The 25,526-nt window shown below is 40.0% G+C and overlaps 1 protein-coding gene across 5 annotated transcripts in view; it reads left to right on the top strand.

Moving 5' to 3' along the window:
* B3GLCT (beta 3-glucosyltransferase) overlaps positions 1-25,526 on the top strand; it is a 137,953-nt gene that overhangs the window by 94,171 nt on the left and 18,256 nt on the right. For all 5 annotated transcript variants that reach the window (XM_032150532.2, XM_058437706.1, XM_058437704.1 and 2 more), the window contains 2 exons: positions 2,900-3,013; positions 4,964-5,063. In XM_032150532.2, coding sequence (XP_032006423.1) covers positions 2,900-3,013; positions 4,964-5,063 — 214 coding nt within the window. The remainder of the gene's footprint in view (positions 1-2,899; positions 3,014-4,963; positions 5,064-25,526) is intronic.

Here is a 25,526-nt window from a genome sequence, read left to right as displayed (position 1 = left end):
AAATAGTGGATTCCTTAAAATAAAAACTATTCACATTTGATAGTGTGGTAGTTTTAATAAAATGTTCAAGCGTCAAGTTCATTTTCATTTATAATCTGAGACAGTTTTACAAGTCACCTCCCTGGGGGTAAAAATGCATGTTCTGTCCTCATAGTGAGACACATCTTCTGCTTAGAGTCTAGAAAGCTCTAAGAAAGATTTATGCCATCTGTGCAGCTGGCATTTTTATAGTAAAATTTTTTTACTTTGCTCCAAGTTTAAGTTATCTCATGACAAACTTTCTTGAAAGAGGCATTCACTATTATTATGTGATAGGAAGTATGCTTCTTTATTGAAAAGGAGATAATGTATTAGGTAACTTATTAAAGTATTTTCTCAAAGTTTAATATCTTTAGGAATACAGTGCCTCAATACAATATAAAATATTTTGTAAATAATAGAATGAATTCATTTTAGAATTTAAATGATGCTAATAAAATAGACCATTATTTTAAAAGTTTAACTAATTTAGAATCAACCCTGGTTGAAAATAAAGCCTTAAGCTGTTTTTTTGGAAGACTTTAAATCCTTTATGGCTAAGAGATGTGACAGACACGGCCAGGCATGGTGGCTCACGCCTGTAATCACAGCACTTTGGGAGGCTGAGGCGGGCGGATCATGAGGTCAGGAGATCAAGACCATCCTGGCTAACACGGTGAAACCCTATCTCTACTAAAAAATACAAAAAAAATTAGCTGGGCGTGGTGGTGGGCGCCTGTAGTCCTAGCTACTCAGGAGGCTGAGGCAGGAGCATGGCATAAACCCAGGAGGCAGAGCTTGCAGTGAGCCGAGATCACACCACTGCACTCCAGCCTGGGCAACAGAGCGAGAGAGCGAGACTCTGTCTCAGAAAAAAAAAAAAAAAAGAGATAGGACAGACGCATGGAGGTTATATTGACAAGGGGAGAGATGTACAAACTGTTGAATGCTTTAGGTATTATAGAATCATAATATCTTAGTATATCTAAATGGTTGGCTTGTTTTAAAATGATTAATCAAAGGCTGAATTGCCTTTATGAATAAAACCTTCCTTTAACAAGCTTCCACAAATAATCCTAGGCCTGTTATTGAAATGCCTACAAAATTCAGTCCTCATTCAACTGTTTATTGAGTGCCTACTATGTCCTAGGCACTGTGCCAGGTGTTGGAAAATGAGTCATACACACACTAATTCTTACCTTTAGTGTAATTTCTATTTTACCTGTTTCAAAGTAAAAGAGAAAGCAAAAGCACTAACTCACCCTTGATTTTGATTTTAATTTTATTTAAATCAGTTAATTGAGAAGAAACACCCGTGCTCTTTAATAAACCTATTAGAGCAAAAAAAGACTGAAAGCCTAAAGGCTGAGGAAATTGAAAGCAAAATTTGCACAGCCTGCAGGACCCTTGCTGGGGACTGAGGAAAGTTCTTGACCTTTCCTCACAGCTTCTTCCAGCATTATGCAGTGGAGGATATTTTACCCAACAGTGTGAACTTTTAGTGGCTGCAAGCTGCAGGGAGCCCTTTCTGGGGTGAGTTCTCTTGCTTATTATATGCAAAGCAAACTGCCACAGCAGTGCCAAGGTTAACATTTTTGTTGTGCTGAAATTTGGAAGTAGAACAGAGTGAAATTTTAAAAAATGTCTTTTTTCCTTTTTTGTCCGCCAGTAGCCCTATCTATTATTTAGTACATCTTTGACCATTTTGACATGTAGAAACGTTTAGACCTATCTGCTTTTTTATGGTTGTGGAAAGATTGTATTTTAATATATGAAAATAATATTTAACTGGTAATTTGGTAATAATTTCAGCAGATGTGCAGAACTCAGTTTTTTTTTTTTTTAAAAAGCCAGTGAAAGATATTATAAAATGATGCACTTTTGTATTTTCTATATAAGGGCTGTCTGAGCTGGATTCAGAATTTGCTTACTTATTAGCTAAACACTTAAATTTTACATTGGAACATCAGTTTTTGCATATATTTCTATTAGAGTTGGGAACAGGGGAAAGATACATGATCTGATAAAGTTTCTCAAAAGTTAAGTGAAGATTTGGTTCATCAGAGTCTTGACAGGATATAAAATATAAATGTTTTTTCTATTGAAAAAACAAGAAACCACTTTTTAAAATTCAGAGATGCGTAGGTAGTAATTTGTTTTTTAAGTATAGAAGAAAAGAATTACTTGGCCAGGTGAATTAATATCAAGTAGTGGTTAAGTCTATATGTCAGGTATGCAGACAGAGCTATCTTTGAGCCTCCAAAGCAAAAATACAGAAAACCAGGACAGCTTTCTGTTGTGTTTATTGTGTTAAAACAATTTAGCTAATGATAGAGTTTTAAAGCCTGCAGTAGTTTTGAATGTTATTACTTCCACATTTTTCAAAAGTACAACATCATAATATCAGTCATCATATGCAGTGATTCTCATTTGGCAAGGTCATGCCCTTTGTAGGGTTGGGTAGTTCTGTTAGAATCTTTGGATGAGGACATGCATAGTTTGCAAAGGTCTTCCCATGCTCCATGGTAAGAGGGATGGATTTTCTCTTACCATGCTCTATGGTAAAAGAAAAATTAGTTAACATAAATGTAAACACAATAGCATAATCAAACCAGAAAATTTATCATTATATGGAAGTAAATGCATTCATCACCAGGAATGAGAAATGCTTTACTCTAGAGAATGTTGAAAATGCTTCAAGGAAAGGGTTTTAGTCAACAACGTTGGCATTTCTCAGGGTTGGAAGCAAGCAACTCTTGGAACACCTGAAGAACAACCAGTAATGTTTCTCTTCCTTTGTAGATGATTATACTGCCATTTTGAATTTTTAAGCTTCCTTGTGTAACTGTGCCAGTGATTGTCACTTCTGTAATTTTTTCAGTACCTATTGTTAAGCAGACTTGGGAGAGCCAGGCAAGTCTCATTGAATACTATAGCGACTATACTGAAAATTCCATTCCTACTGTGGATTTGGGAATTCCTAATACAGATAGAGGTGAGTCCATAATTCTTACTACTCTCCTTATTAAACATTCCCATTCTGTAAATACAGTAAATTAGGTTAGGATAAAAATGAAATATTTTATAAGTGCTATAATTTTTGCCTCATATTAGTTTTTTCCCTTCTTCCCTCACAGATACAGATTGGTTCTTTCAAACTAAGGGCTTTATAGTACGAAGTGTTGCAAGTTTTTAGTAGGTTATATCCTATAATTGAGCACATGATAGTTACAGCAGAATTTAACAATAGATTTTTCATACCTTCATAATTCTTTGTGACCATGATGGGGTGTTTATTACATTCCCACATAAAGCTTCTCTCCTTGTCAGTCTTATAGTCTAGTTCACATATTATGTTACCTGTGAGTACCACCTAATCACATTCTACACTAGTTATATGTAGAATAAACTCTATTCTATATGTTAAGATTTTAATTAGTAAATTGTTGGAAATAAACCTGCTTTTCTCTTCAAATTGCAGGCTTTCTAATTAAAAACACTTTTTAGGACATACAGAGTGGAATGGTAGACATTGGAGACTCCAAAAGGTGGGAGAGTAGAAGAGGGGCAAGGGATGAGAAATTACCCACTGAGTACGATAGACACTCTTCGGGTGATGACTTCACCAAAAGCCCAGACTTCACCACTGTACAATATGTCCATGTTACAAAACTGCACTTGTACCTCTTAAATCTATAAAAATTTTTAAAAATTGTGTCATAAAATGGAAGTGTAAATTTGGCCACCTCATCTTCAGATATTCTTTATTCATCTTAGGTTTCATCCAGTGTTTCTGCCACCCTTTTTTCTTTAGTTTTTTTGTTCCCCATGCCCTTTTATGAGTAAAAAAAAAAAAAAAAAAAGTAGCAAACTGGTTATGTTCTATACAGTAATTTATCTTATTTTATGTTAGTGTCATTCATAATTATTTCATTAATATAGTACAATGCAGAATCAGATATGCCATTTCTGTAGTTACCAATTCTTCTGACAAGTTTAAGTGTATTACTGAGTCTGTCTGTTGCTGTTTGATTTGGAAAAACTATTTTAGATTGGGTTTAATAATCATGTATTTACTTATACCTTCCTTATTTGATTTCTTCATTTCTAGTCTGGCCTTATTGCCTATATTTATATTTGTTCTAAAGGGGATTTGAGATGGCTTTGAAACACACATATTGTAATGGTTAAAAATGCACAGAGATCAAGAGTAAAGAAAATAAAGGTCAAATTGAGTGGTTTAATAGTCATTAATATAAGTTAATATTTGTGCTCCACTATGTCACCAAATAATTAAAATGAGGGGCATATTCCTGTTTATCAATTTGATTACTCTTCCCAAGTGTTTTATTTTTGTCCCAGCATTTACCATTAAAGCATTGTAATTTATCTATTGGTATCTGAAGGACTGTAACTCTGTCTTGCCCAGCACTGTATCTTTAGTGCATATCTTAGTACCTGCCACAGTATCTGGCATGTTAGAAACTTAGTGGTAGTCAATATTTACAAAATAAATAAATGAAGGTATAAGCTTCCACCTTTGCACTGCTGCTTCCCTGTGGCAGTGGTGCCTGGGGTTCTAACAGCTCCTTCAGAATAAGTGTATCTAAGAAAGGATGCCATTGCTCATTGCTGTGAGTCTTAAAAGATATTAATTCTATCTCTGCCTCAGATTATCTGTGTGACTATGTAATTCCACTCATCTCTCTAGGTCTCCATTTCCTTGTGTGTGAAATGAATGGCATAAATTTCATTATCTCTAAAGTTCCCACTGGTTCAATGTGTCTATGAAAATTAGAGAAGGCTATTTTTTAAAATTTTGAACTTTTAAGCTGCATTTTGGCATGTAAGCTCTTACAACACTTCAAAACTAAAAAGAAATGAACAAATTGTATATATTTTATAAGAAATAATACATTGTAAGTTTTTTTCTTGCCTTTTCTAGGTCATTGTGGAAAGACATTTGCCATTTTGGAAAGATTTCTGAATCGTAGCCAGGACAAAACAGCATGGTTAGTCATTGTGGATGATGATACATTAATAAGGTAAGGAGTCATTCTCATCCTGAGTGGCTTTAAATTCTACATATATTCATATTCAGAAAACTAGATGGGTACTTTTTCTGGCCAAGATGAAGTAACGGGGACGGGGTTTACCCTTCTATCTGAACCAATCCTCTAAAAGAACAAAATATATAAAACAAAGGTTTTTAAGATCCTGAATATTAGGTGCAAAGGAAAATGATCCAAAAGAAACATGAAGCAAATGAGGTGAGTTCTATGACTGCCAGAGCTGACTGCCTTAAGAGAATTCCAAGTTACTGCTCAGGGAGGGAGCACCAGATGGAACCTGACAGACTCTGTGGGCGGAAAAGATGGAGCTGAGAGTCTCAGGAGACCAAGGCTATTACAGTTTGCAGGACAGAGTACCAGAGAGGAGAGAGCGATACAGAAAGGGAACACTGGAGGTAGGTGAAGAGCCCCCTTATGTATTCAGTAGAGTATTGATCAGTGCATAGGTGTGAGGAAACTACCCGATGCTGGGGAAAGACCCAACCAGATTAGAGGGAATTGTGCCTGACACTCACACGTCCCTGGGCTGGAAAACCCCTGTTCACAAGGTATTGAGAACAGCGTGTAAAAGGGTCTTGCCTCAATAGGGGGGATAGTTAACCCTAGACTAAGCACTTTTCTAGTCCTGCCTAACATATCTGAAAAGCCAGAAAATACAAGAAAATGAAACTTTCCAAGTAATAGCCTGTGTCTGAGAACAAAACTCAAGAAGACTTACAGAAATACAAAAATAACCAACATCTAATAAAGTAAAATTCATAATGTCTGCCATCCAGTCAAAAATTGCCAGGCATATAAAACAGCAGGAAAATATAGAAGTGAAAAAAATTAGCTTATTGAAATGGTTTCAGAATTTATACAAGGTTAGAATTAGAAGTTATTAAGCTGTTACTATTAAATAGTTATTATACCTCTATTCCATATGTTCAAAAAGACATGGAATGTCTCTTAGTCTTAAATAAGTTGAAATCATACCTCTAAAGATGAAAACTACATTCTCGATTGAGGTGAAAAACCCACTGGATGGGTTTAATAGCAAATTCATTTAAGAAGACAGTATCAGTGAACTTGAAGACATTGCAATAATAACTATCCAAAGTGAAGCACAAAGATAAAAAATAATTTTAGAAAATTAACACCATCATTGAGCTGTGGGACAATTTCAGGTGGCCTTGAATATAGCAATTGAAATCTCCAAAGAGAAGGGACACATAATTATTTAAAGAAATACTTTTCAAATTTAATGAAAACTGTAAACCCACAGATCCAAGAGTCTCAGTGAACCCCAGGCACACCATAAGCACAAAAGCAGAGAACAGCCACCTCCAGGAATGCCGTAATGGACACTTAGGACAGTACCCACTGCCCCACTCTAGGCAGCTGTGGAATTGAGGACTACCATGCTCAACCCATCGTAGCTACCCACAACACCAACTTGGACCTCTTGGGTCTCAGTGTGCTGCTCCACCACCACTGCTGCCATCATTCACATCATACCAGCTGCTCAGGGGGCTGACAGCTTGTCCACACACCTAGCCCACTGCTCCATTACTAGCTTCTAAGCAAGCAGTTCACCTGCAGGCCCAAGAATCAGCCATTCAGAACTCTCTAACACCATAGCCAGCATAAGCTGCTCTAGGGCCTAAAAACAGGCATATTCACCCTTTTGCTGCCACCACTGGGGCTCAAAGACTGACTCAGTTGGCATCAAAGTCCCCAGCAAAATTTCACGGCTTTGGCTAATAACCATACCCTAAGCCACTGAGGAAATTACACATACCATGTACCTTGTGTACTACTGAAAAAGTCACACAAAGACCACACTACAGCAGCACCAAAAATAAAAGCCAAGATGTCTTACTTAACAAACAACATATATACATCTTCAGGAAAAATATTCTCCACTACAAAAGCAATTTTTAAAAATTGGAACAACAATACCAGATACGCAGATATCAATGGAAGGAAACAAGAAACATGAAAAAGCAAGAAAATACAATACCAGTGAAGGACCACATCAATTTTCTGGGAACAGATCCCAATCAGTAAGAATTCCTTGAAATAACAGATAAAGAATTCAAATATTGATTTTAAAGAACCTCATTCAGGTACAAGAGAAATCTGAAAACCAGTACAAAAATGAGAAAATGAATTCAAGATGTGAATGAGAGATATATCAAGGAGATAGATATCTTTAATTTAAAAGACCAAACAGATTCTGGAACTGAAAATTTATTGAAGGAAATACAAAAATACATTTGAAAGCTTCGGTAATAGACTAGACCAAGCAGAAGGAGGAATTTCAAAACTTGACGACAGATCTTTCGAAATAATTCAACCAGACAAAAATAAGGAAAAAATGAAAAAGAATGAAAACAGCCTTCAAGATGTCTAGGACTACACAAAATGACCAAACTTAGGAATTATCAATATTTTTGAGGGGGAAGAGATATCAAAAACTTTAGAAATCCTACTGAAGGAAATAATTGATGAAAATGTCCGAAATCTAGCAAAAGAGTTAGATATTTAGATACAGGAGATCCAGTGATCTTCATGTAAATACATTGAAAAAAGGACTTCACATGGCATATTAGGACTTCACATGGCATATTATATTCAGAATGTTTAAATTCAAGTGAAAGAAAGAATCTTTAAAATTAGCAAGAGCAAAAGCATCAAGTCATGTATAAAGGACTAATAGTGGATTTTTCAGCAGAAAATAGGCCAAAGAGAATGAGATGGCACTTTAGCCATCGTGCTAAAAGAAAAAAAAAAGCTGTGAGCCAAGAAGTTTATATCCTGCCAGAATAAGCCTTATAGATAAAGGGGATATAATCTTTCCCAGACAAGGAAATGCTGAGGAAATTTGTCACCACTAGGTAGGGACAGAGCCTCACATATCAAGATTAACCTTGAATATAACTGGATTAAATGCTTCACTTAAAAGATACAGATTGCCAGAATGGATTTTTTTTTATTGTTTTATCTGGCATTTTCTAATAACATTGGTAGTATTTTTTTAAATTATACTTTAAGTTCTGGGGTACATGTGCAAAATGTGCAGGTTTGTTACATAGGTATACACACGTGCCGTGGTGGTTTGCTGCACTCATCAACCCGTCGTCTACATTAGGTATTTCTCCTAATGCTACCCCTCCCCTAGCCCCCCACCTTCCAACAGGCCCTGGTGTGTGATATTCCCCTCCCTGTGTCCAGGTGTTCTCATTGTTCAACTCCCACTTATGACTGAGAACATGTGGTGTTTGGTTTTCTGTTCCTGTATTAGTTTGCTGAGAATGATGGTTTCCAGATTCATCCATGTCCCTGCAGAACATGAACTCATCCTTTTTTATGGCTGCATAGTATTCCATGGTGTGTATGTGCCACATTTTCTTTATCCAGTCTGTCATTGATGGGCATTTGGGTTGGTTCCAAGTCTTTGCTATTGTGAATAGTGCTGCAATAAACATGTGTGCATGTGTCTTTATAGTATAATGACTTATAATCCTTTGGGTATATACCCAATAATGGGATTGCTGGGTCAATTGGTATTTCTAGTTCTAGATCCTTGAGGAATTGCCACACAGTCTTCCACAATGGTTGAACTAATTTACACTCCCACCAGCAGTGTAAAAGTGTTCCTATTTCTCCACATCCTCTCCAGCATCTGTTGTTTCCTGACTTTTAATGATTGCCATTCTAACTGGTGTGAGATGGTGTCTCATTGTGGTTTTGATTTGCATTTCTGTAATGACCAGTGATGAGCTTTTTTTCATATGTTTGTTGGCCACATACATGTCTTCTTTTGAGAAGTGTCTGTTCATATCCTTCATCCACTTTTTGATGGAGTTGTTTGTATTTTTCTTGTAACTTTGTTTAAGTTCTTTGTAGATTCTGGATATTAGCTCCTTGTCAGATGGATAGATTGCAAAAATTTTCTCCCATTCTGTAGGTTGCCTGTTCACTCTGATGATAGTTTCTTTTGCTGTGCAGTAGCTCTTTAGGTTAATTAGATCCTATTTGTCAATTTTGGCTTTTGTTTCCATTGCTTTTGATGTTTTAGTCATGAAGTCTTTGCCCATGCCTATGTCCTGAATGGTATTGCCTAGGTGTTCTTCTAGGCTCTTTGTGGTTTTAGGTCTTACATGTAACTCTTTAATCCATTTTAATTTTTGTATAAGGTGTAAGAAAGGTTTTCTGCATATGGCTAGCCAGTTTTCTCAACACCACTTATTAAATAGAGAATCCTTTCTCCATTGCTTGTTTTTGTCAGGTTTGTCAAAGATCTGATGGGTGTAGATGTGTGGCGTTATTTATGAGGCCTCTGTTCTATTCCATTGGTCTGTATATCTGTTTTGGTACCAGTACCATGCTGTTTTGGTTACTGTGGCCTTGTAGTATAGTTTGAAGTCAGGTAGCCTGATGCCTCCAGCTTTGTTCTTTTTGCTTTGGATTGTCTTGGCTATACGGGCTCTTTTTTTGTTCCATATGAAATTTAAAATAGTATTTTCTAATTCTGTGAATAAAGTCAATGGTAGCTTGATGGGGATTGCATTGAGTCTGTAAATTACTTTGGTCAGTATGGCCTTTTTCACAATACTGATTCTTCCTATCCATGAGCATGGAATGTTTTTTCATTAGTTTGTGTCCTCTCATTTCCTGAGCAGTGATTTGTAGTTCTCTTTGAAGAGGTCCTTCAGATCCCTTGTAAGTTGGATTCCTATGTATTTTATTCTCATTGTAGCAATTGTGAATGGCAGTTCACTCGTGATTTGCCTCTCTATTATTGGTGTATAGTAATGCTTGTGATTTTTGCACATTGATTTTGTATCCTGAGACTTTGCTGAAGTTGCTTATCAGCTTAAGGAGATTTTGGGCTGAGACGATGGGATTTTCTAAATATACGATCATGTCATCTGCAAACAGAGACAATTTGACTTCCTCTCTTCCTATTTGAATATCCATTATTTCTTTCTCTTCCTTATTGCCCTGGCCAGAACTTCCAATACTGTGTTGAATAGGAGTGGTGAGAGAGGGCATCCTTGTCTTGTGCCAGTTTTCAAAGGGAATGCTTCCAGCTTTTGCCCATTCAGTACACTACTGGCTGTGGGTTTGTCATAAATAGCTCTTATTATTTTGAGATACATTTCATCAATACCTAGTTTATTGAGTGTTTTTAGCAAGAAGGGGTGTTGAATTTTATCGAAGGCCTTTTTTGCATCTATTGAGATAATCATGTGTTTTTTGTCATTGGTTCTGTTTATGTGATGGATTACATTTATTGTTTTGCATATGTTGAACTCACCCTGCATCCCAGATATGAAGCCGACTTGATCATGGTGGATAAGGTTTTTGATGTGCTGCTGGATTTGGTTTGCCAGTATTTTACTGAGGATTTTCACATCGATGTTCATCAGGGATATTGGCCTGAAATTTTCTTTTTTTCTTGTGTCTCTGCCAGGTTTTAGTATCAGAATGATGCTGGCCTCATAAATTGAGTTAGGGAGGATTCCCTCTCTTTTTATTGTTTGGAATAGTTTCAGAAGGAGTGGTACCAGCTCCTTTTTGTATCTGGTGGAATTCGGCTGTGAATCTGTCTGGTTCTGGGCTTTGTTTGGTTGGTAGGCTATTAATTATTGCCTCAATTTCAGAACTTGTTATTGGTCTATTCAGGGATTTGACTTCTTCCTGGTTTAGTCTTGAGAGGGTGTATGTGTCCAGGAATTTATCCATTTCTTCTAGATTTTCTAGTTTATTTGCATAGAGGTGTTTATAGTATTATCTGATGGTAGTTTGTATTTCTGTGGGATCAGTGGTTATATTCCCTTTATCATTTTTTATAGTTTCTATTTTATTCTTCTCTTTTTCTTTATTAGTCTAGCTAGCGGTCAATTTTGTTAATCTTTTCAGAAAACCAGCTCCTGGATTCATTGAGTTTTTAGAGTTTTTTTTGTGTCTCTATCTCCTTCAGTTCTGCTCTGATCTTAGTTATTTCTTGTCTTCTGCTAGCTTTTGACTTTGTCTGCTCTTTCTTCTCTAGTTCTTTTAATTGTGATGTTAGGATGTTGATTTTAGATCTTTCTTGCCTTCTATGGGCATTTAGTGCTATAAATTTCCCTCTAAACACTGCTTTAGCTGCATTCCAGAGGTTCTGGTACATTGTGTATTTGTTCTCATTGGTTTCAAAGAACTTATTTCTGCCTAAATTTCATTACACAGTAGTCATTCAGGAGCATGTTGTTCAGTTTCCATGTAGTTTTGTGGTTTTGAGTGAGTTTCTTAATCCTAAGTTCTAATTTGATTGCACTGTAGTCTGAGAGATTGTTATGATTTCCATTCTTTTACATTTGCTGAGGAGTGTTTTACTTCCAATTATGTGGTCAGTTTTAGAATAAGTGTGATGTGGTGCTGTGAAGAATGTATATTCTGTTGATTTGGGGTGGAGAGTTCTGTAGATGTCTATTAGGTCCGCTTGGTCCAGAGCCGAGTTCAAGTCCTGAATATCCTTGTTAATTTTCTGTCTCATTGATCTGTCTAATATTGACAGTGGGGTGTTAAAGCCTCCCACTATTATTGTGTGGGACTCTAAGTCTCTTTGTAGGTCTTTAAGAACTTGCTTTATGAATCTGGGTGCTCCTGTATTGGGTGTGTATATATTTAGGAGAGTTAGCTCTTCTTTTTGCATTGATCCCTTTACCATTATGTAATGCCCTTCTTTGTCTTTTTTGATCTTTGTTGGTTTAAAGATGTTTTATCAGACAATAGGATTGCAACTCTTTTTTTTTTTTCTTTTTGCTTTCCATTTTCTTGGTAAATCTTCCTCCATTCCTTTATTTTGAGCCTGTGGGTGTCTTTGCACATGAGATGAGTCTCCTGAATACAGCACACCAGTGGGTCTTGACTCTTTTATCCAATTTGCCAGTCTGTGTCTTTTAAATGGAGCATTTAGCCCATTTACATTTAAGGTTAATATTGTTATGTGTGAATTTGATTCTGTCATTATGATGCTAGCTGGTTATTTTGCCAGTTAGTTGATGTGGTTTCTTCATAGTGTCGAAGGTCTTTACAATTTGATATGTTTTTGCAGTGGCTGGTACCGCTTTTTCCTTTTCCTATTTAGTGCTTCCTTCAGGAGCTCTTGTAAGGAAGGCCTGGTGGTAGCAGACTCTCTCAGCATTTGCTTGTTTGTAAAGGATTTTATTTCTCTTTCGCTTATGAAGTTTAGTTTGGCTGGATATGAAATTCTGGGTTGAAAATTCTTTACTTCAAGAATGTTGAATATTGGCACCCATTCTCTTCTTGTGGTTTCTGCTGAGAGATCTGCTGTTAGTCTGATGGGCTTCCCTTTGTGGGTGACCTGACCTTTCTCTCTGGCTGCCTTTAACATTTTTTTCCTTCATTTCAACCTTGGTGAATCTGACGATTATGTGTCTTAGGGTTGCTCTTCCTGATGAGTATCTTTGTGGTGTTCTCTGTATTTCCTGAATTTGAATGTTAGCTTGTCTTGCTAGGTTGGGGAAGTTCTCTTGGATAATATCCTGAAGAGTGTTTTCCAACTTGGTTCCATTCTCCCCATCACAATCAAGCGTAGATTTGGTCTTTTCACATAGTCCCATATTTCTTGGAGACTTTGTTCATTTTTCATTCTTTTTTCTCTAATCTTGTCTTCACACTTTATTTCAGTAAGTTGGTCTTCAATGTCTGCTATCCTTTCTTCCACTTGATCGATTAGGCTATTGATACTTGTGTGTGCTTCACAAAGTTCTCATGCTGTGTTTTTCAGCTCCATTAGGTTATTTATGTTCTTCTCTAAACTGGTTATTCTAGTTAGCAATTCGTCTAACCTTTTTTCAAGGTTCTTAGCTTCCTTGCATTGGATTAGAACGTGCTCCTTTAGCTCGGAGGAGTTTGTTATTACCCACCTTCTGATGTCTACTTCTGTCAATTTGTCATACTCATTCTCCATCCAGTTTTGTTCCCTTGCTGGTGAAGAGTTGTTATCCTTGGGAGGAGAAGAGGCATTCTTTTTTTTTTTTTTTTTTTTGGAATTTTCAGCTGTTTTGCACTGGTTTTTCCTCATCTTCGTGGATTTATCCACCTTTGGTCTTTGATGTTGGTGACCTTTGGATGGGGTTTTGTGTGGAGCGTCTCTACTGTAGGTCTGCTCGAGTTTGCTGGAAGTTCACTCCAGACCCCATCTGCCTGGGTATCACCAGCGGAGGTTGCCTTTTCCTTCCTTTGGAAGCTTTGTCCCAGACGGGCACACGCCAGATGCCAGCTGGAGCTCTGCTGTATGAGGTGTCTGTCGGCCCCTCCTGGGAGGTGTCTCCCACTCAGGAGGCACAGGGTTCGGGGACCCACTTGAGGAGGGAGTCTGTCCCTTACCAGAGCTCCAGTGCTGTGCTGGGAGATCCACTGCTCTCTTCAGAGCCGGCAGGCATGAACGTTTAAGTCTGCTGAAGCTGTGCCTACTGCCACCCCTTCCCCCAGGTGCTGTGTCCCAGGGAGATAGGAGTTTTATCTATAAGCCTGACTGGGCCTCTGCCTTTCATTTAGAGATCCCGTGCCCAGAGAGGAGGAATCTAGAGAGGCAGTCTGGCTACAGCAGCTTTGCCTAGCTGTGGTGGCCTCCACCCAGTTCGAACTTCTAGGCAGCTTTGTTTATATTCTGAGAGGAAAACTGCCTACTCAAGCCTCAGTAATGGCAGACGCCCCTCTCCCCACCAAGCTCGAGCATCCCAGGTGGACTTCAGACTGCTGTGCTGGCAGCGAGGATTTCCAGCCAGTGGATCTTAGCTTGCTGGGCTCCGTGGGGCTGGGATTCGCTGAGCTAGACTACTTGGCTTCCTTGCTTTAGCCCCCTTTCCAGGGGAGTGAACAGTTCTGTCTCACTGGCATTCCAGGCACCACTGGGGTATAAAAAAAACTCCTGCAGCTATCTCGGTGTCTGCCCAAATGGCTGCTCAGTTTTGTATGTAAAACCCAGGGACCTGGTGGTATAGGTACCTGAGGGAATATCCTGGTCTGCAGGTTGTGAAGACCGTGGGAAAAGCATAGGATCTGGACTGGAATGCACCGTCCCTCAGCACAGTCCCTCTTGGCTTACCTTGGCTAGGTGAGGGAGTTCCCCGACCCCTTGTGCTTCCCAGGTAAGGCAACGCAACCCCTGTTTCTGCTCGCCCTCTGTGGGCTGCACCCACTGTCCAACCAGTCCCAATGAGATGCGCCAGGTACCTCAGTTGGAAATGGCAGAAATCGCCTGCCTTCTGCATTGATCTCACTGGGAGCCGTAGACCGGAGCTGTTCCTATTTGGCCATCTTGCCAGCCATCTCCTGTTTTGTTTTGTTTTGATAATTATTTCTCATAGTTCTGGAGGGCTAGAAGCCTGAGATCAGGGTGCCAGCATGATTGGATTCTGGTGAGGGTTCTCTTGGGTTACAGGCTGTTGACTTCTTGTATCCTCAAATGGTGGAAAGAGAGCAAGCTAGCTCTGTGACCTCTTCTCAGAAGGGCATGAATTCCATTTATGAGGTCTCCACCCTCATGATCTCTTTACCCCCTCAAAAGGTCTCACCTCTAAATACCTTCACATTGGGGATTAGATTTCAACATATGATAAAATTTGGGGGAACACAACATTGATTTCATAACAGCTACTAGTCTTCTCTTAGTATAGATTATCAAATACTAAGAAAAAGAAGGGTCTATTTTTCAATAGAGATGATGGAGAAATACTGTAAAATTATGTAACATGTTTTTTAAATCACCATCTGGTTCATCCACAGTATGTTTCTTTTTCCTTTTTTTAAAATTGTGGTAAAGTACACACAACATCAAATTTACCATCATAACCATTTTTAAGTGTACAGTTTAGTAGTATTAAATACATGCATAATGTTGTGCAGCCATCTCCATAACTCTTTTCATCTTGTAAAACTGAACCTCTATATCCATTAAAAAATAACTGTCTATACTCCCCTAACTCCATCCCCTGGCAACCATCATTCTATTTTCTGCCTCTATGATTTTGACCACTCTCAGTACCCCATATAAATGGAATCATACAGTACTTGTTTTTTTGTGTGACTTGCTTATTTTACTTAGCATAATGTCCTCGAAATTTATCCGTGTTGTAGCATATTGCAGAATTTCCTTCCTATTTAAGGCTGAATAACATTCCTTGGATACAGTATGGATAGACCATATTTTGCTTATCCATTCATCTGTTGATGGACACTCCATCAACATGGGGTTGTGGGTATGCACCCAGAAATTGAATGACTAGATCATATGGTAATTCTATTTATAATGGAACTATCACACTGTTTTCCCATAGTGGTGGTTCCATTTTACATTCCTACCGGAAGTGCACAAGGTTTCCAGTTTCTCCACATCCTTGTCAACCCCATTATTTTCTGGGTTTTTTTTTTTTTTTGATAGTCGCTATTCTAGTGGGTGTGAATTTTGATTTGCATTTCCCTAATGATTAATTGGTTAGGAAAAAACTGAGCTATTTTCCCCTCTGTTCTCACACTGCAATAATCATCAACACAGAAGACAACTTCTGTGACCAAAAGTGTGGAGCAGGGAGATTTCTCCTACCCACCAAGCAATCAATCAGTTCTGCAGTGGACACCAAATGGGTGTCCTCTAATTCAATTTTAACACTGTCTACCTGGAGATAGTGCCAGTTCCCACAGTTTGAGGGCTCAGTCCCCAAGACTGCCCTACCACCCCATACACGAGACACCAGTCATTAAGTCCAGGCCTCCAGAACTTCTGACTGATGAGCTTCACGTCGGGGTTCTTACAACCCCCTCTGTGGGTTTATTTAATTTGCTAGAGTGGCTCTCAGAACTCAGGGAAACACTTTCTCGTATTTACCAGTTTATTATAAAGGATATTACAAAGATACAGATGAAGAGATGTGTAGGGTGAGGTATGAGAGAAGGGGTGTGGAGCTTCCATGCCCTCCAGGAACCTCCACATGTTCAGACACCCTAAAGCTCTCTGAAGCCTACTCTCTTGGGCTTTATGAAGGCTTCATTATGTAGCCACGATTGATTAAACCATTGGCCATTGATGATCAACTTGACTTTCAGCTGCTTTCACCTCCCAGGAGATTGGGGGGTGGGACTGAAAGTCCCAACTCTCTAATCATGCCTTTGTCTTTCTGGTGACCAGTCCCATCTTGAAGCTGTCAGTGAACATTAGCCTACAAAAAGATAGCAATTTGGATGTTCCAAAGATTTTAAGATTGGTATGTCAGCAAATGGGTGATGAAAACCAAATATATATTTCATAATATCACAGTCTACCCTCAGTCTTCAGATACCTTACATCAAAAGAACATACAACTCAGAAGATATTGCCACATTAGAGTCTCATTCCATCATTAATAACCAGTCTAGTCCATTATGTTGTATTAATGTTTCCCAGGGTGAGTCCACTCAGGTTTGCAGGCTTCCTTTCAATCTTGTCAGGTTCCGAAGCTGGAGCGGTCTTGGCTAACAAATAGCTTCACCTTTTTAGATATCTGTTATAATTGAACTGAGAGACAATGTCATCTGTTTCTCTGAATGTCTTTCAAGGTGTTAATGTAATGTTGGATTTCCCTCAATTTATAACCCATTATTCATTCCTTTACCCTCAACTACTATTTCTCTTTCTCTCCATTAATGCCCAAATGTTTCCACCTTTGGAAGAGACATCAGAATCACTACTGTTCCAGTTTGGATTGCAGGCAACAATGCTAGTCTAGCAGGTACCCTCTCCTCAGTCCATTCCCATGCAGATAGGGTAAAGTTACATAGGTGCACATCTGGTAGGTTATTTTTGCCACCAGGCAATATAGCTGCATTCACTCTTAGCCCCAGCTTTGCTAAATGGGGTGAAGGAGCAACACAGTCACATCAGGCCCTAAGGAATTTTGACATAAGCTTTAAAAACATAGTTACGGTTTTTTGCTTAGAAATCAGCCCTGCTTCCAGCACTGGCAGTTGCAGGCCTGGTCCTAGGACCACTACGTCAAGTAGGAGGGAAAGAAAAGGTTTTAGTGAGCTGATTTAGGGACGAAAGAAAAAATGATTGTTATTCCAATGTACTCCTGCCTTGGCAAGATTTGCATAGTCATCCGAGCATACTCTTCACCCCTTCTTCTCCAGATCAGCCTTAGAAAAACAGGAACATCTAGTGGGCAGACTCCTTTAGTCCCACTCATGTTGAGTATGAGCACACAACCTTGAAGGCATGTAAGCCAGCCTTTTATGTTTCCAGTGTTTTAATTACCTGTTCTACACATCTATCAAACTATGACTCTGAGGAGACTATCTCTGTGCCCATTGTTAGACATTATAGGCTGTGCAGTGTGTTCCTTGGTCTGAAGAAATGACGATTGGCCATACAAATCCATGCAATATCTTCTGTTTAGTTGTTTTTTTAATGGTACTCAGAGTATTTGCATGTTCCACTGAGTAAGCAAAAGCCATGCCAGAGTCAGTGTCTATTCCTGTCAAGACCCATTTGTAGCCCCATAGGGCCACTAGCATCAGTCCCTGTATTGCCAGCTTTGTTTAGGACCTTTGCACCAGGGAATCTGCCCCATAGCCATTATCAGTCTCTGTCTTTTTTTCTGGTGGAGAGAACAGTTCTTATTGGCATTTTGTGCCTGAGAGGATGCAAAAGGAACATGTCTAGATTCAGTCCATCTCTGCCTGCTGCCGTACCCCCATATCCACTAATTTCATGGATCCAGGTGGCCACCTCAAGGAAGTCCACAGGGATACCTGCTTGTCAATTCCAGTAACCTTCCAAACCTGGAAAGGGGCTCTTCTGATTGACATTGACTTTTCTACTTTAATGCACCCCTCAAATGTCTATGGGGCCATGCTTCATATGGGCATCCCTTTAATAGGCCAAGTATCCATTGCCCTCTTGCCTAACTGTATGGGCAGGCAATTGGTCACTGCCTATGAGTTAGTAAAATCCCAAACACAAGTGTTTCCTCCACTGTTCAATTCTTCCACTACTGTTAGGAAAATGCATCCAATACAGCCCACTGAGATTATTTGTTTTTACCTCCTTTGGTCAAAATAGCAGACTTCCAAACAGGATGGTATTCATTTACCCTGGAATTGAATTGCCATCCTCAAACCAAGTAGCTCTTGGTTGGTCAGTCAAGAGCTGCTTACAGGGTAGTGTAGAATCCAGTGGCTCCTCACATAGTTCCAGAGTCAGTTTTAGGGGAAAAGAGGCTCTCTGTTTGTGAGGATCTCCTCCTTGCATTCCCCAGGTGGCATGATCGCGTATAAATTCTATTTTATAATGGAATGGACATTGCCTCCCTTATTAGAGTGTTCCTCTGACATCACCCAAAACAGCATGGGCATTTCAGATATAAATGTAATTGCCCGATGTGTTCTTCCTGCCTGCTGCACAGATAAAACCAGTTCATTGAGACTGTAATATTGCAGTAAAGAAAGAGTTTAATTAATACAAGACTGGCCAAGTGGAAGGACTGGAGTTATTACTTAAAGTAGTCTCACTGAGAACTCAGAGACTAGGGTTTTTTGGATAATTGAGTGGGCAGAGGGCTAGGGAATGGTTACTGCTGATAGGTTGGGAATGAAGTCCTAGGGATGTGGAAAACGGTCCTTGTACAATAAATCTGCCTTTGGTTGGGGACCATAGGACTGATTGAGTCATGAGTCATGGGTCTGAGTGGGTTCAGTTGGTTGCCAGAAGGCAAAAATCTGAAAAACATCTCAAAAGACTGATCTTAGGTTCTACAATAGTAACGTTATCTATAGGAGCAATTGGGGAAGTGTCAAATCTTGTGACCTCTGTCCACATGATTCTTGAGCAGTAAGGGATGATAAAAAATACACTTTAGCAAAGTTCAGGCCCCTCCCCTGATCCTAATCTTGTGGTCTTTCATTAGTTTTTGGTCCCTGAGCAAGGAGGAGAATAGTTTTAGGGAGAGACTGTTAGCATCCTTGCTTCCAAGTTAAGCTATAAACTAAATTCCTGCCATGATTAGCTTGACCTACGCCCAGGAATGAGTGAAGACAGCCAGCCTGTGAGACTAGAAGCAAGATGGAGTCAGCCAAGCTAAATTTCTCTCACTGTCATAATCTTTGCAAAGGGGGTTTCATCAAGATCACTTTATGTCCTTCAGTCATAGGGGTAGCCTTAGTTAATGTCCTGTAGCAAGGAAGTAAATGCCCTTCAAGTGGAAATTCTCTAGTTCAAAGTCCTAGTAGTCATTGCTGGGAGGCACTCACAAACCTTTGCTATAAGCCCTGGGAAGTACTCTGCAGAGGGCTATCAAATGGGGAAGTTGTCCCTACCAGCTCTTCAGTTTCTATTCTGCACTATGTGGGCCTGGGCAATCTTAACTGGTTCCAATTTTAGCATGTTCCATTAATACTGCTCAAAGGATTTACATACCTTCTGTTTTACAGTACTGGATAGGGGGAACATTTCCCAGTCAGATAAAATGTCTCTTCCCATAATGCAGTCAGGTAAAAGAGATAAAACCATTTCACATGAAGTATGTTCAAATATGCCAGCTTTCATAATCCTAACAACCGTTACACTTTTATGTTCTAGTCCTAGGAATTTCCCCTTTTCATCCCCAGATCATTTTACCCTTTCTTTCGCAAAAGGCTTTGGGTCCCCAGCCTGGAGTCCCACCAGGAGACCCTGGCCTCTCTCTTAATTGTTACCTTGATTATCCAGTCTAGCAGGTAATTATAGGTGGGGTTTTTCATTTTAATCTTTATCTTCTTGTCTTTAAAAGTTCTCCAAACTGGGGGAAACACAGCAAACTGGTTTGGGCCCTTAGATGTTGAGAGATCAGCCAGGGGTCCCTTTCCTCCACTCAGTCTTTAATAATGTTGTATTAAGACCTTTGTTTTAACCCTATCAATTTCTACTTTATTCATTCCATTTTTTAATAACCACCTAAATATGTCCACCCTCCTGGGGTGAGTCCCATGGCTCTCCCCTTTCTTTTTCCTCTTACTTTCATTCCTATCAATATTTTCTTTATTCATCTTATTTCTTACAAACCATTTAAAAATTTCCACCTCCCAGGATGAGTCCTTTGACTCTCCCCTCTACCCTTCATCATTTTCTTGTTAATTAACCTAATGTCTTTATTAGCATCTGTAAGACCTTGAGGTAAAGCTTAGACCGCAAATTTGATAAGGCTTCTGGAACTGTCTTGGTTTTGCAGCAGTAAGGTTATATGAGGTGCCCATGCAAAATGGGCCCCTTTAACAACAGCATGTACCATGGCCTGGATAACGGGCATATTCAGTGGGTGAATATCCCAGTTATCATGAAGCTAGTCCCACATGGCTTACGCATGAAATGTATCAGCTGCATAATTTGGGGTGTTCTATTTGGCATTTATAGGTGGAGTCTGGCAGTCCCCCTTCTCGGGGTAAACAGATCTTACAGTGGCTTTTATTCAGTCCACCAGGCTTGCCGTTCCCTCAGGAATAACCTCCTGTGTGTCTGGATTATGTACACCCATGTGCAATTGTTCAGCATTGAGTTGTGGGTCCTGCATCAAACCAAACATGCTCTTCCATTCTGCAGTATTCCAAACCAAAGATACTGCCCCTAAATTAGTTATTCTCATAATCCATTTTTATAAAGGTTCCTCAAGAGGTGGATAATACAGATCTACAAAATGGAATAGTTCCTTTACACCATACCCTCTAGTTTCAATAATTATTTGGTTCTTCCATTCTCCCACAGTGACTTACCCTCTTGGTCACCACAGGTCTCAGAGGTACTTTCTATTGTTCCTGCATAATTTTGCCCTTGTGCCATTGGTTCTGAGGCTAGTGGCTGAAGCTTAGACTCACTGAAATCTAAGTTTGGTGTATGTAGCGTCAGGGTCTAACCCAGCACTCTCTTTTAATTTTATTTTAGCTAGTATAGATAACAATAATCAAGAGATTGAATAGTTTGCTTTTTTCTGATTAGTTTGCATTTTCTTGTGCATCCAGTGAACCAATTCTCCATCTCTAAATTCCATTGGTAGCTTTTGCCTTTAGTAACTCAGCAGAGCACTGTGACTTCATATCATAGGTGATCGTTTGGCCACCCAGGAATCAAGGGTTTCTCATCCCCCGGGCTTTTATCCTTTCTCTTCTCAAAACAAATGTTTCTCTGAACCTGAGCCATTCTAGCTAATCCCACTTCACTAACATCAATTGTTCCTGAAAAACTCTCAGAACATTTTTTTCTGTGTTCTTATACCACAACAATCAATGAGGAAGACTTCTGTGACCCTGAAATATGTGGGAATTTCTTCCCCCCAGCAAACAAGCAGTCCTCTTCCTGCTGGGTGTCCTCTAATTCAATTCAGTTCTGCCACCATCTGCCTGGAGATAGCCTTAGATCCCACAGGTTGAGGGCTCAGTCCCCAAGACTGCTTCCCCAGACACCAGTCATAAGTCCAGACTTCCAGATCTTCTGACTGACTGACTTTAAGTTGGGGTTCCCACAGCCCCTTCTTTGGGTTCCTTTAATTTGCTGGAGCAGCTCACAGAACTCAGGGAAACACTTAGGTTTACTGGTTTATTGTAAAGGATATTATCAAGGATGCAGATGAAGAGAGGTGTAGGGCAAGGCATGGGGGAAGGAGTGTGGAGCTTCCATGCCCCCTTTGGGTGCTTGACCCCCGGGAATCTGCACATGTTTAGCTATCCAGGAAATGTTTGAATCCTGTCCTTTTGGGGTTTTATGGAGGCTTCATTATATAGGCATGATTGACAACCATGTAAAAATGTGATTGAACAAAAAGCCCATGTTCTAAACCCAGAAAGACCTCCTTATTCAGACTTCTTGGCCTCTCTGTGTAGTATTTCTTCCTCTAGGTTATGGGGCAGGACATTCTCTGGAATTAGAGTCTTTTGACCCACAATCAGATTAAATTCCTACCTTAGGCAGGTACAAGGACATTGATAGAGGCAAGAGGCACACAAATTCCTAGGCAGAAAGGGCCAGGTCCCCAGTGAAACCCAACCTTCAAGCCAAAGACAGCCTGAAGCATGAAAGCCAGGCTATCAGCTCAGGGTAGAGTCCACGGCCAGGAGTGAGAACTTCCTCGATGCCTTTTAGCTAATCAAATGGTGCTTTTCCCAGGCCTGCCTATGGACCAGTCAGCACACACTCCCCGATCCTGAGCCCATAAAAACCCCAGACTCAGCCACATATTGGGACTACCTGCCTTAGTTAGAGCACCCTCTCACACAGAGGGCTACCCACTTTGGGTCCCCTCTCATGTTGAGAGCTGTTCTTTCATTGAATAAAACCCTCTTCCACCTGACTTACTCTCCAGTGTCTCTGTAACTTCATTCTTCTTGGATGTGGGACAAGAACCTGGGACCCGCCGAACAGTGGGAATGAAAAGGGTTGTAACACTTTCCTGGCTGGCTCACTGAGCTGAGGGTGGTGACACACTTCTGTTCACTAGAGCGGCAACCCTTCTGGGGACCTAGACCTCAGGATTCCCTGAGCTGGAGCAGTAACACTGTAATCCTCCCACCCTTTGCTGGTGCTGGGCAGCTGCCCCACGTGATGGGAACTGGCAGTGGCGGGGCTGGGCCAGCCCAGGAGCCACGGGCTGGAGTGGGCGGCAGGACCAAATGAGCTGGACATGCCCCCATTCACCGAAGCATGCAGATGGTAGGAATGAATGAGCTATAACAGGAACAAGCTGTGATGCTTCCTGGGGGCTCAGAGCTTAGGACTCCCTGAGCAAAAGGGTAACACCCCTTGGGGCTCCGCAGTTGCTGGCATCTCCAAGTTTTCAGGCTCTGCTGCATCCCCCCACCCCTTGTCCAGATGCTGGCACCCAAGGCAGAAGCCAGTCACAGCATGCCCAACCCAGCTATGGGCTGAGCACAGAGCCACAGCAGGTGTGGAACCTGGGCCAGTAACATGAGCTAAGCGTTGCCTGCCAGGCTTAGTGGGCAGAGCAAGTCTAGTGGCAAGCCCAGAGCCAAGTGAGGCCCCGGTCAGAGGTGCCGCTGGCTGACTGTGGAGATTTCTGGCTGGTGAAGCAGCACTGAAAGAATCTTGTGTCAACAGGAGAAGGTCAGAGAGAGACTGTTTCCTGATACCTGCTCCTGAGGCCTAATAAAGCAACCCAGCATTATAATAAAAGACTAACAAGGGCTATGGGAGTTAAGAGCCAGGAACTCTGGATGAAAACCAATATATATGTATTAGTCCATTTTTACACAGCCAAACCATATCAGTATATAATCATAATATCACAACAGGACAGTGGACAGCTCAGTAGTCTGACAGCAAGAATATAATGCTCAATTCTAAACTGGACAATGTAAACACAGCAGGGAAATCCTGGATACAGTGTTGTACCATGCTAGACTGGCTGCTGCTCTCCATGATTATGATCTGTCACACATCAATAAGAGACCTAGAACTTGCTTTCCTGAGAGCAAGAGATGAGTAGTTTTGTTGTAGGACACAGTTAATTTTGATGTGACTAACCTAAAAGATAAGCATATATTCTTTCTCAACCACTTTGTAAAGCTGAAAGTAAATTCAGTAGCCTAGAAATTGATCTCCATGATACAAGAGATGCTCTCAGAGAAAAGACCTTGATTTTAGAATCTGTACAAAGAAACCTAAGCCCTCATGCATGGCACCAGGTTGGGGATAACCAGGTCCACATGTCTTTATGTGTTTCCACAATGTCAGACTTTTACTGATGCTATTTCAGCCACAAAAGCCTTGAGCTACGTGGAGTTCCCAAGGAATCGATTCTCAGTACTTCCTTTTCGGTCAGTAGAGCCATAGGCACACAGGTTCAAGCCACTCCACAAGTCAGTCAATATTGCAAACCATAATAGTATACTTAATATATAATTTTATAGACTAAACTTCCCATAACAAAGTAACATTTGACATCAAGAAAAAGGGGATAGGAAAAAGGGCTAATGAACCACTCCAGGGAGAGAGACATTGACAAAAAGAATATCCTGGTCTGGGCTAGGCAGTCCGTCATTCTTGCAAGGAAAAGACTTTGATGTGGGCAGAGACTTCGGTGGCAGATGCCGAGTGCTTATCACAGGTGACGGCAAGACTTGTCAGTTAAGATGGCTGTTTGAGCTGCAGAAGTCTTGCTCTTTCTATGGCCACAGAGTCCTCTGGTGAGGACTGAAAATGGAGGAGTGTGCTTGGTTATGTCCTCATTTGATTGAATAGAGTCTTTATTGATCAAGCAAAACATCTGGCCCCTGTTGGCAAAGTGCCTAATGAAATGTAAGATGGAGTCTTTTTCTGAGATGAAGTTACTTATGTCAAAGATACTCTATGTGTAAGCCAAACACAGTGTTAAATGAAGTAAATCAAACAAATGTATTAGAATCAATAAGATAAAGTAAGTAAATACATTGGAAAGCAGAAGTCTGTAAAAGATGGATTATCTTGACTACAGAGTAAAAATAGCCCCAAAACTTATGTGGAAACAAATTTAGTACAACAAGAATGTGGAAACAAATTTAGTACAAGAAAGAGACCAAAGAAAGAGTAAACAAGATATAGTAGAAAAGTTAAAAGAAAATCTATCTTTGCAGACACAAGCAGCATCTTCAGAGAACTTAGTTAAGAGAGAATAAAGTTGATTCAATAAGAAGTCGCAGGGAGCTGAGAAAGATCTGAAATCTGAACTCTTGAAAATGAAAGCTTTCCATAAGACTAATAAAACTGAGTTGGAAAAATATAAGCAGCTCTATCTACAAGAATTAAAAGTTAGAAAATCACTGGCAACTAAACTAAACAAAACCAATGATAAAATAGCAGAGGTTAATGGCAAACTCCTTGTAGAGAACAGCAGACCAGATTTTTACACCACTCTTATCACGAGGCAGTCCTAGAGTAACCTTGTGTGCCAAAAACAGGATAGTGTTCAAAGAACATTTTCTAGTCACTCAGAAACCATCAACATTGTCAGAGGCCTTGACCTCCAGACAGATATAAACCTCACTGGAAGTCTTGTGAACTCTTTGAGCACCAACACCTGTCACTGGTCAGAGTTTCTTTTCATATATTAAATTCGTTTTCTTCACTTTCAGCTTTAGCTTTATTAGCTAGGATATTTTTTTAAGACTCATGAGTGGGGTTGGGAAAGGTGATCTTTTCTTGTACTTTGTTTTGTTCTTACCCATCCCTCCCACCAAAAAATGAGACACCAGAACTGTTAATGTTACTATTGCTCTGTGAGAAAAGATATCTTGGTGAATAATTTAGAGACAGGGCTCAGAAGAAGAGAGGAAAATGTGGGAAAGTTTGGAACTTTAGCCTAGAGACTTGGTGAATGGCTTTGCCCAAAATGTTAATAGTGATATGGACAATAAACTACAGGTTGAGGTGATGTCAGATGGAAA

Source organism: Hylobates moloch, unplaced genomic scaffold (genome assembly GCF_009828535.3).
Source record: "Hylobates moloch isolate HMO894 unplaced genomic scaffold, HMol_V3 SCAFFOLD_4, whole genome shotgun sequence".
Taxonomy (NCBI): domain Eukaryota; kingdom Metazoa; phylum Chordata; class Mammalia; order Primates; family Hylobatidae; genus Hylobates; species Hylobates moloch.
This window is presented reverse-complemented; position numbering and strand designations above follow the sequence as displayed.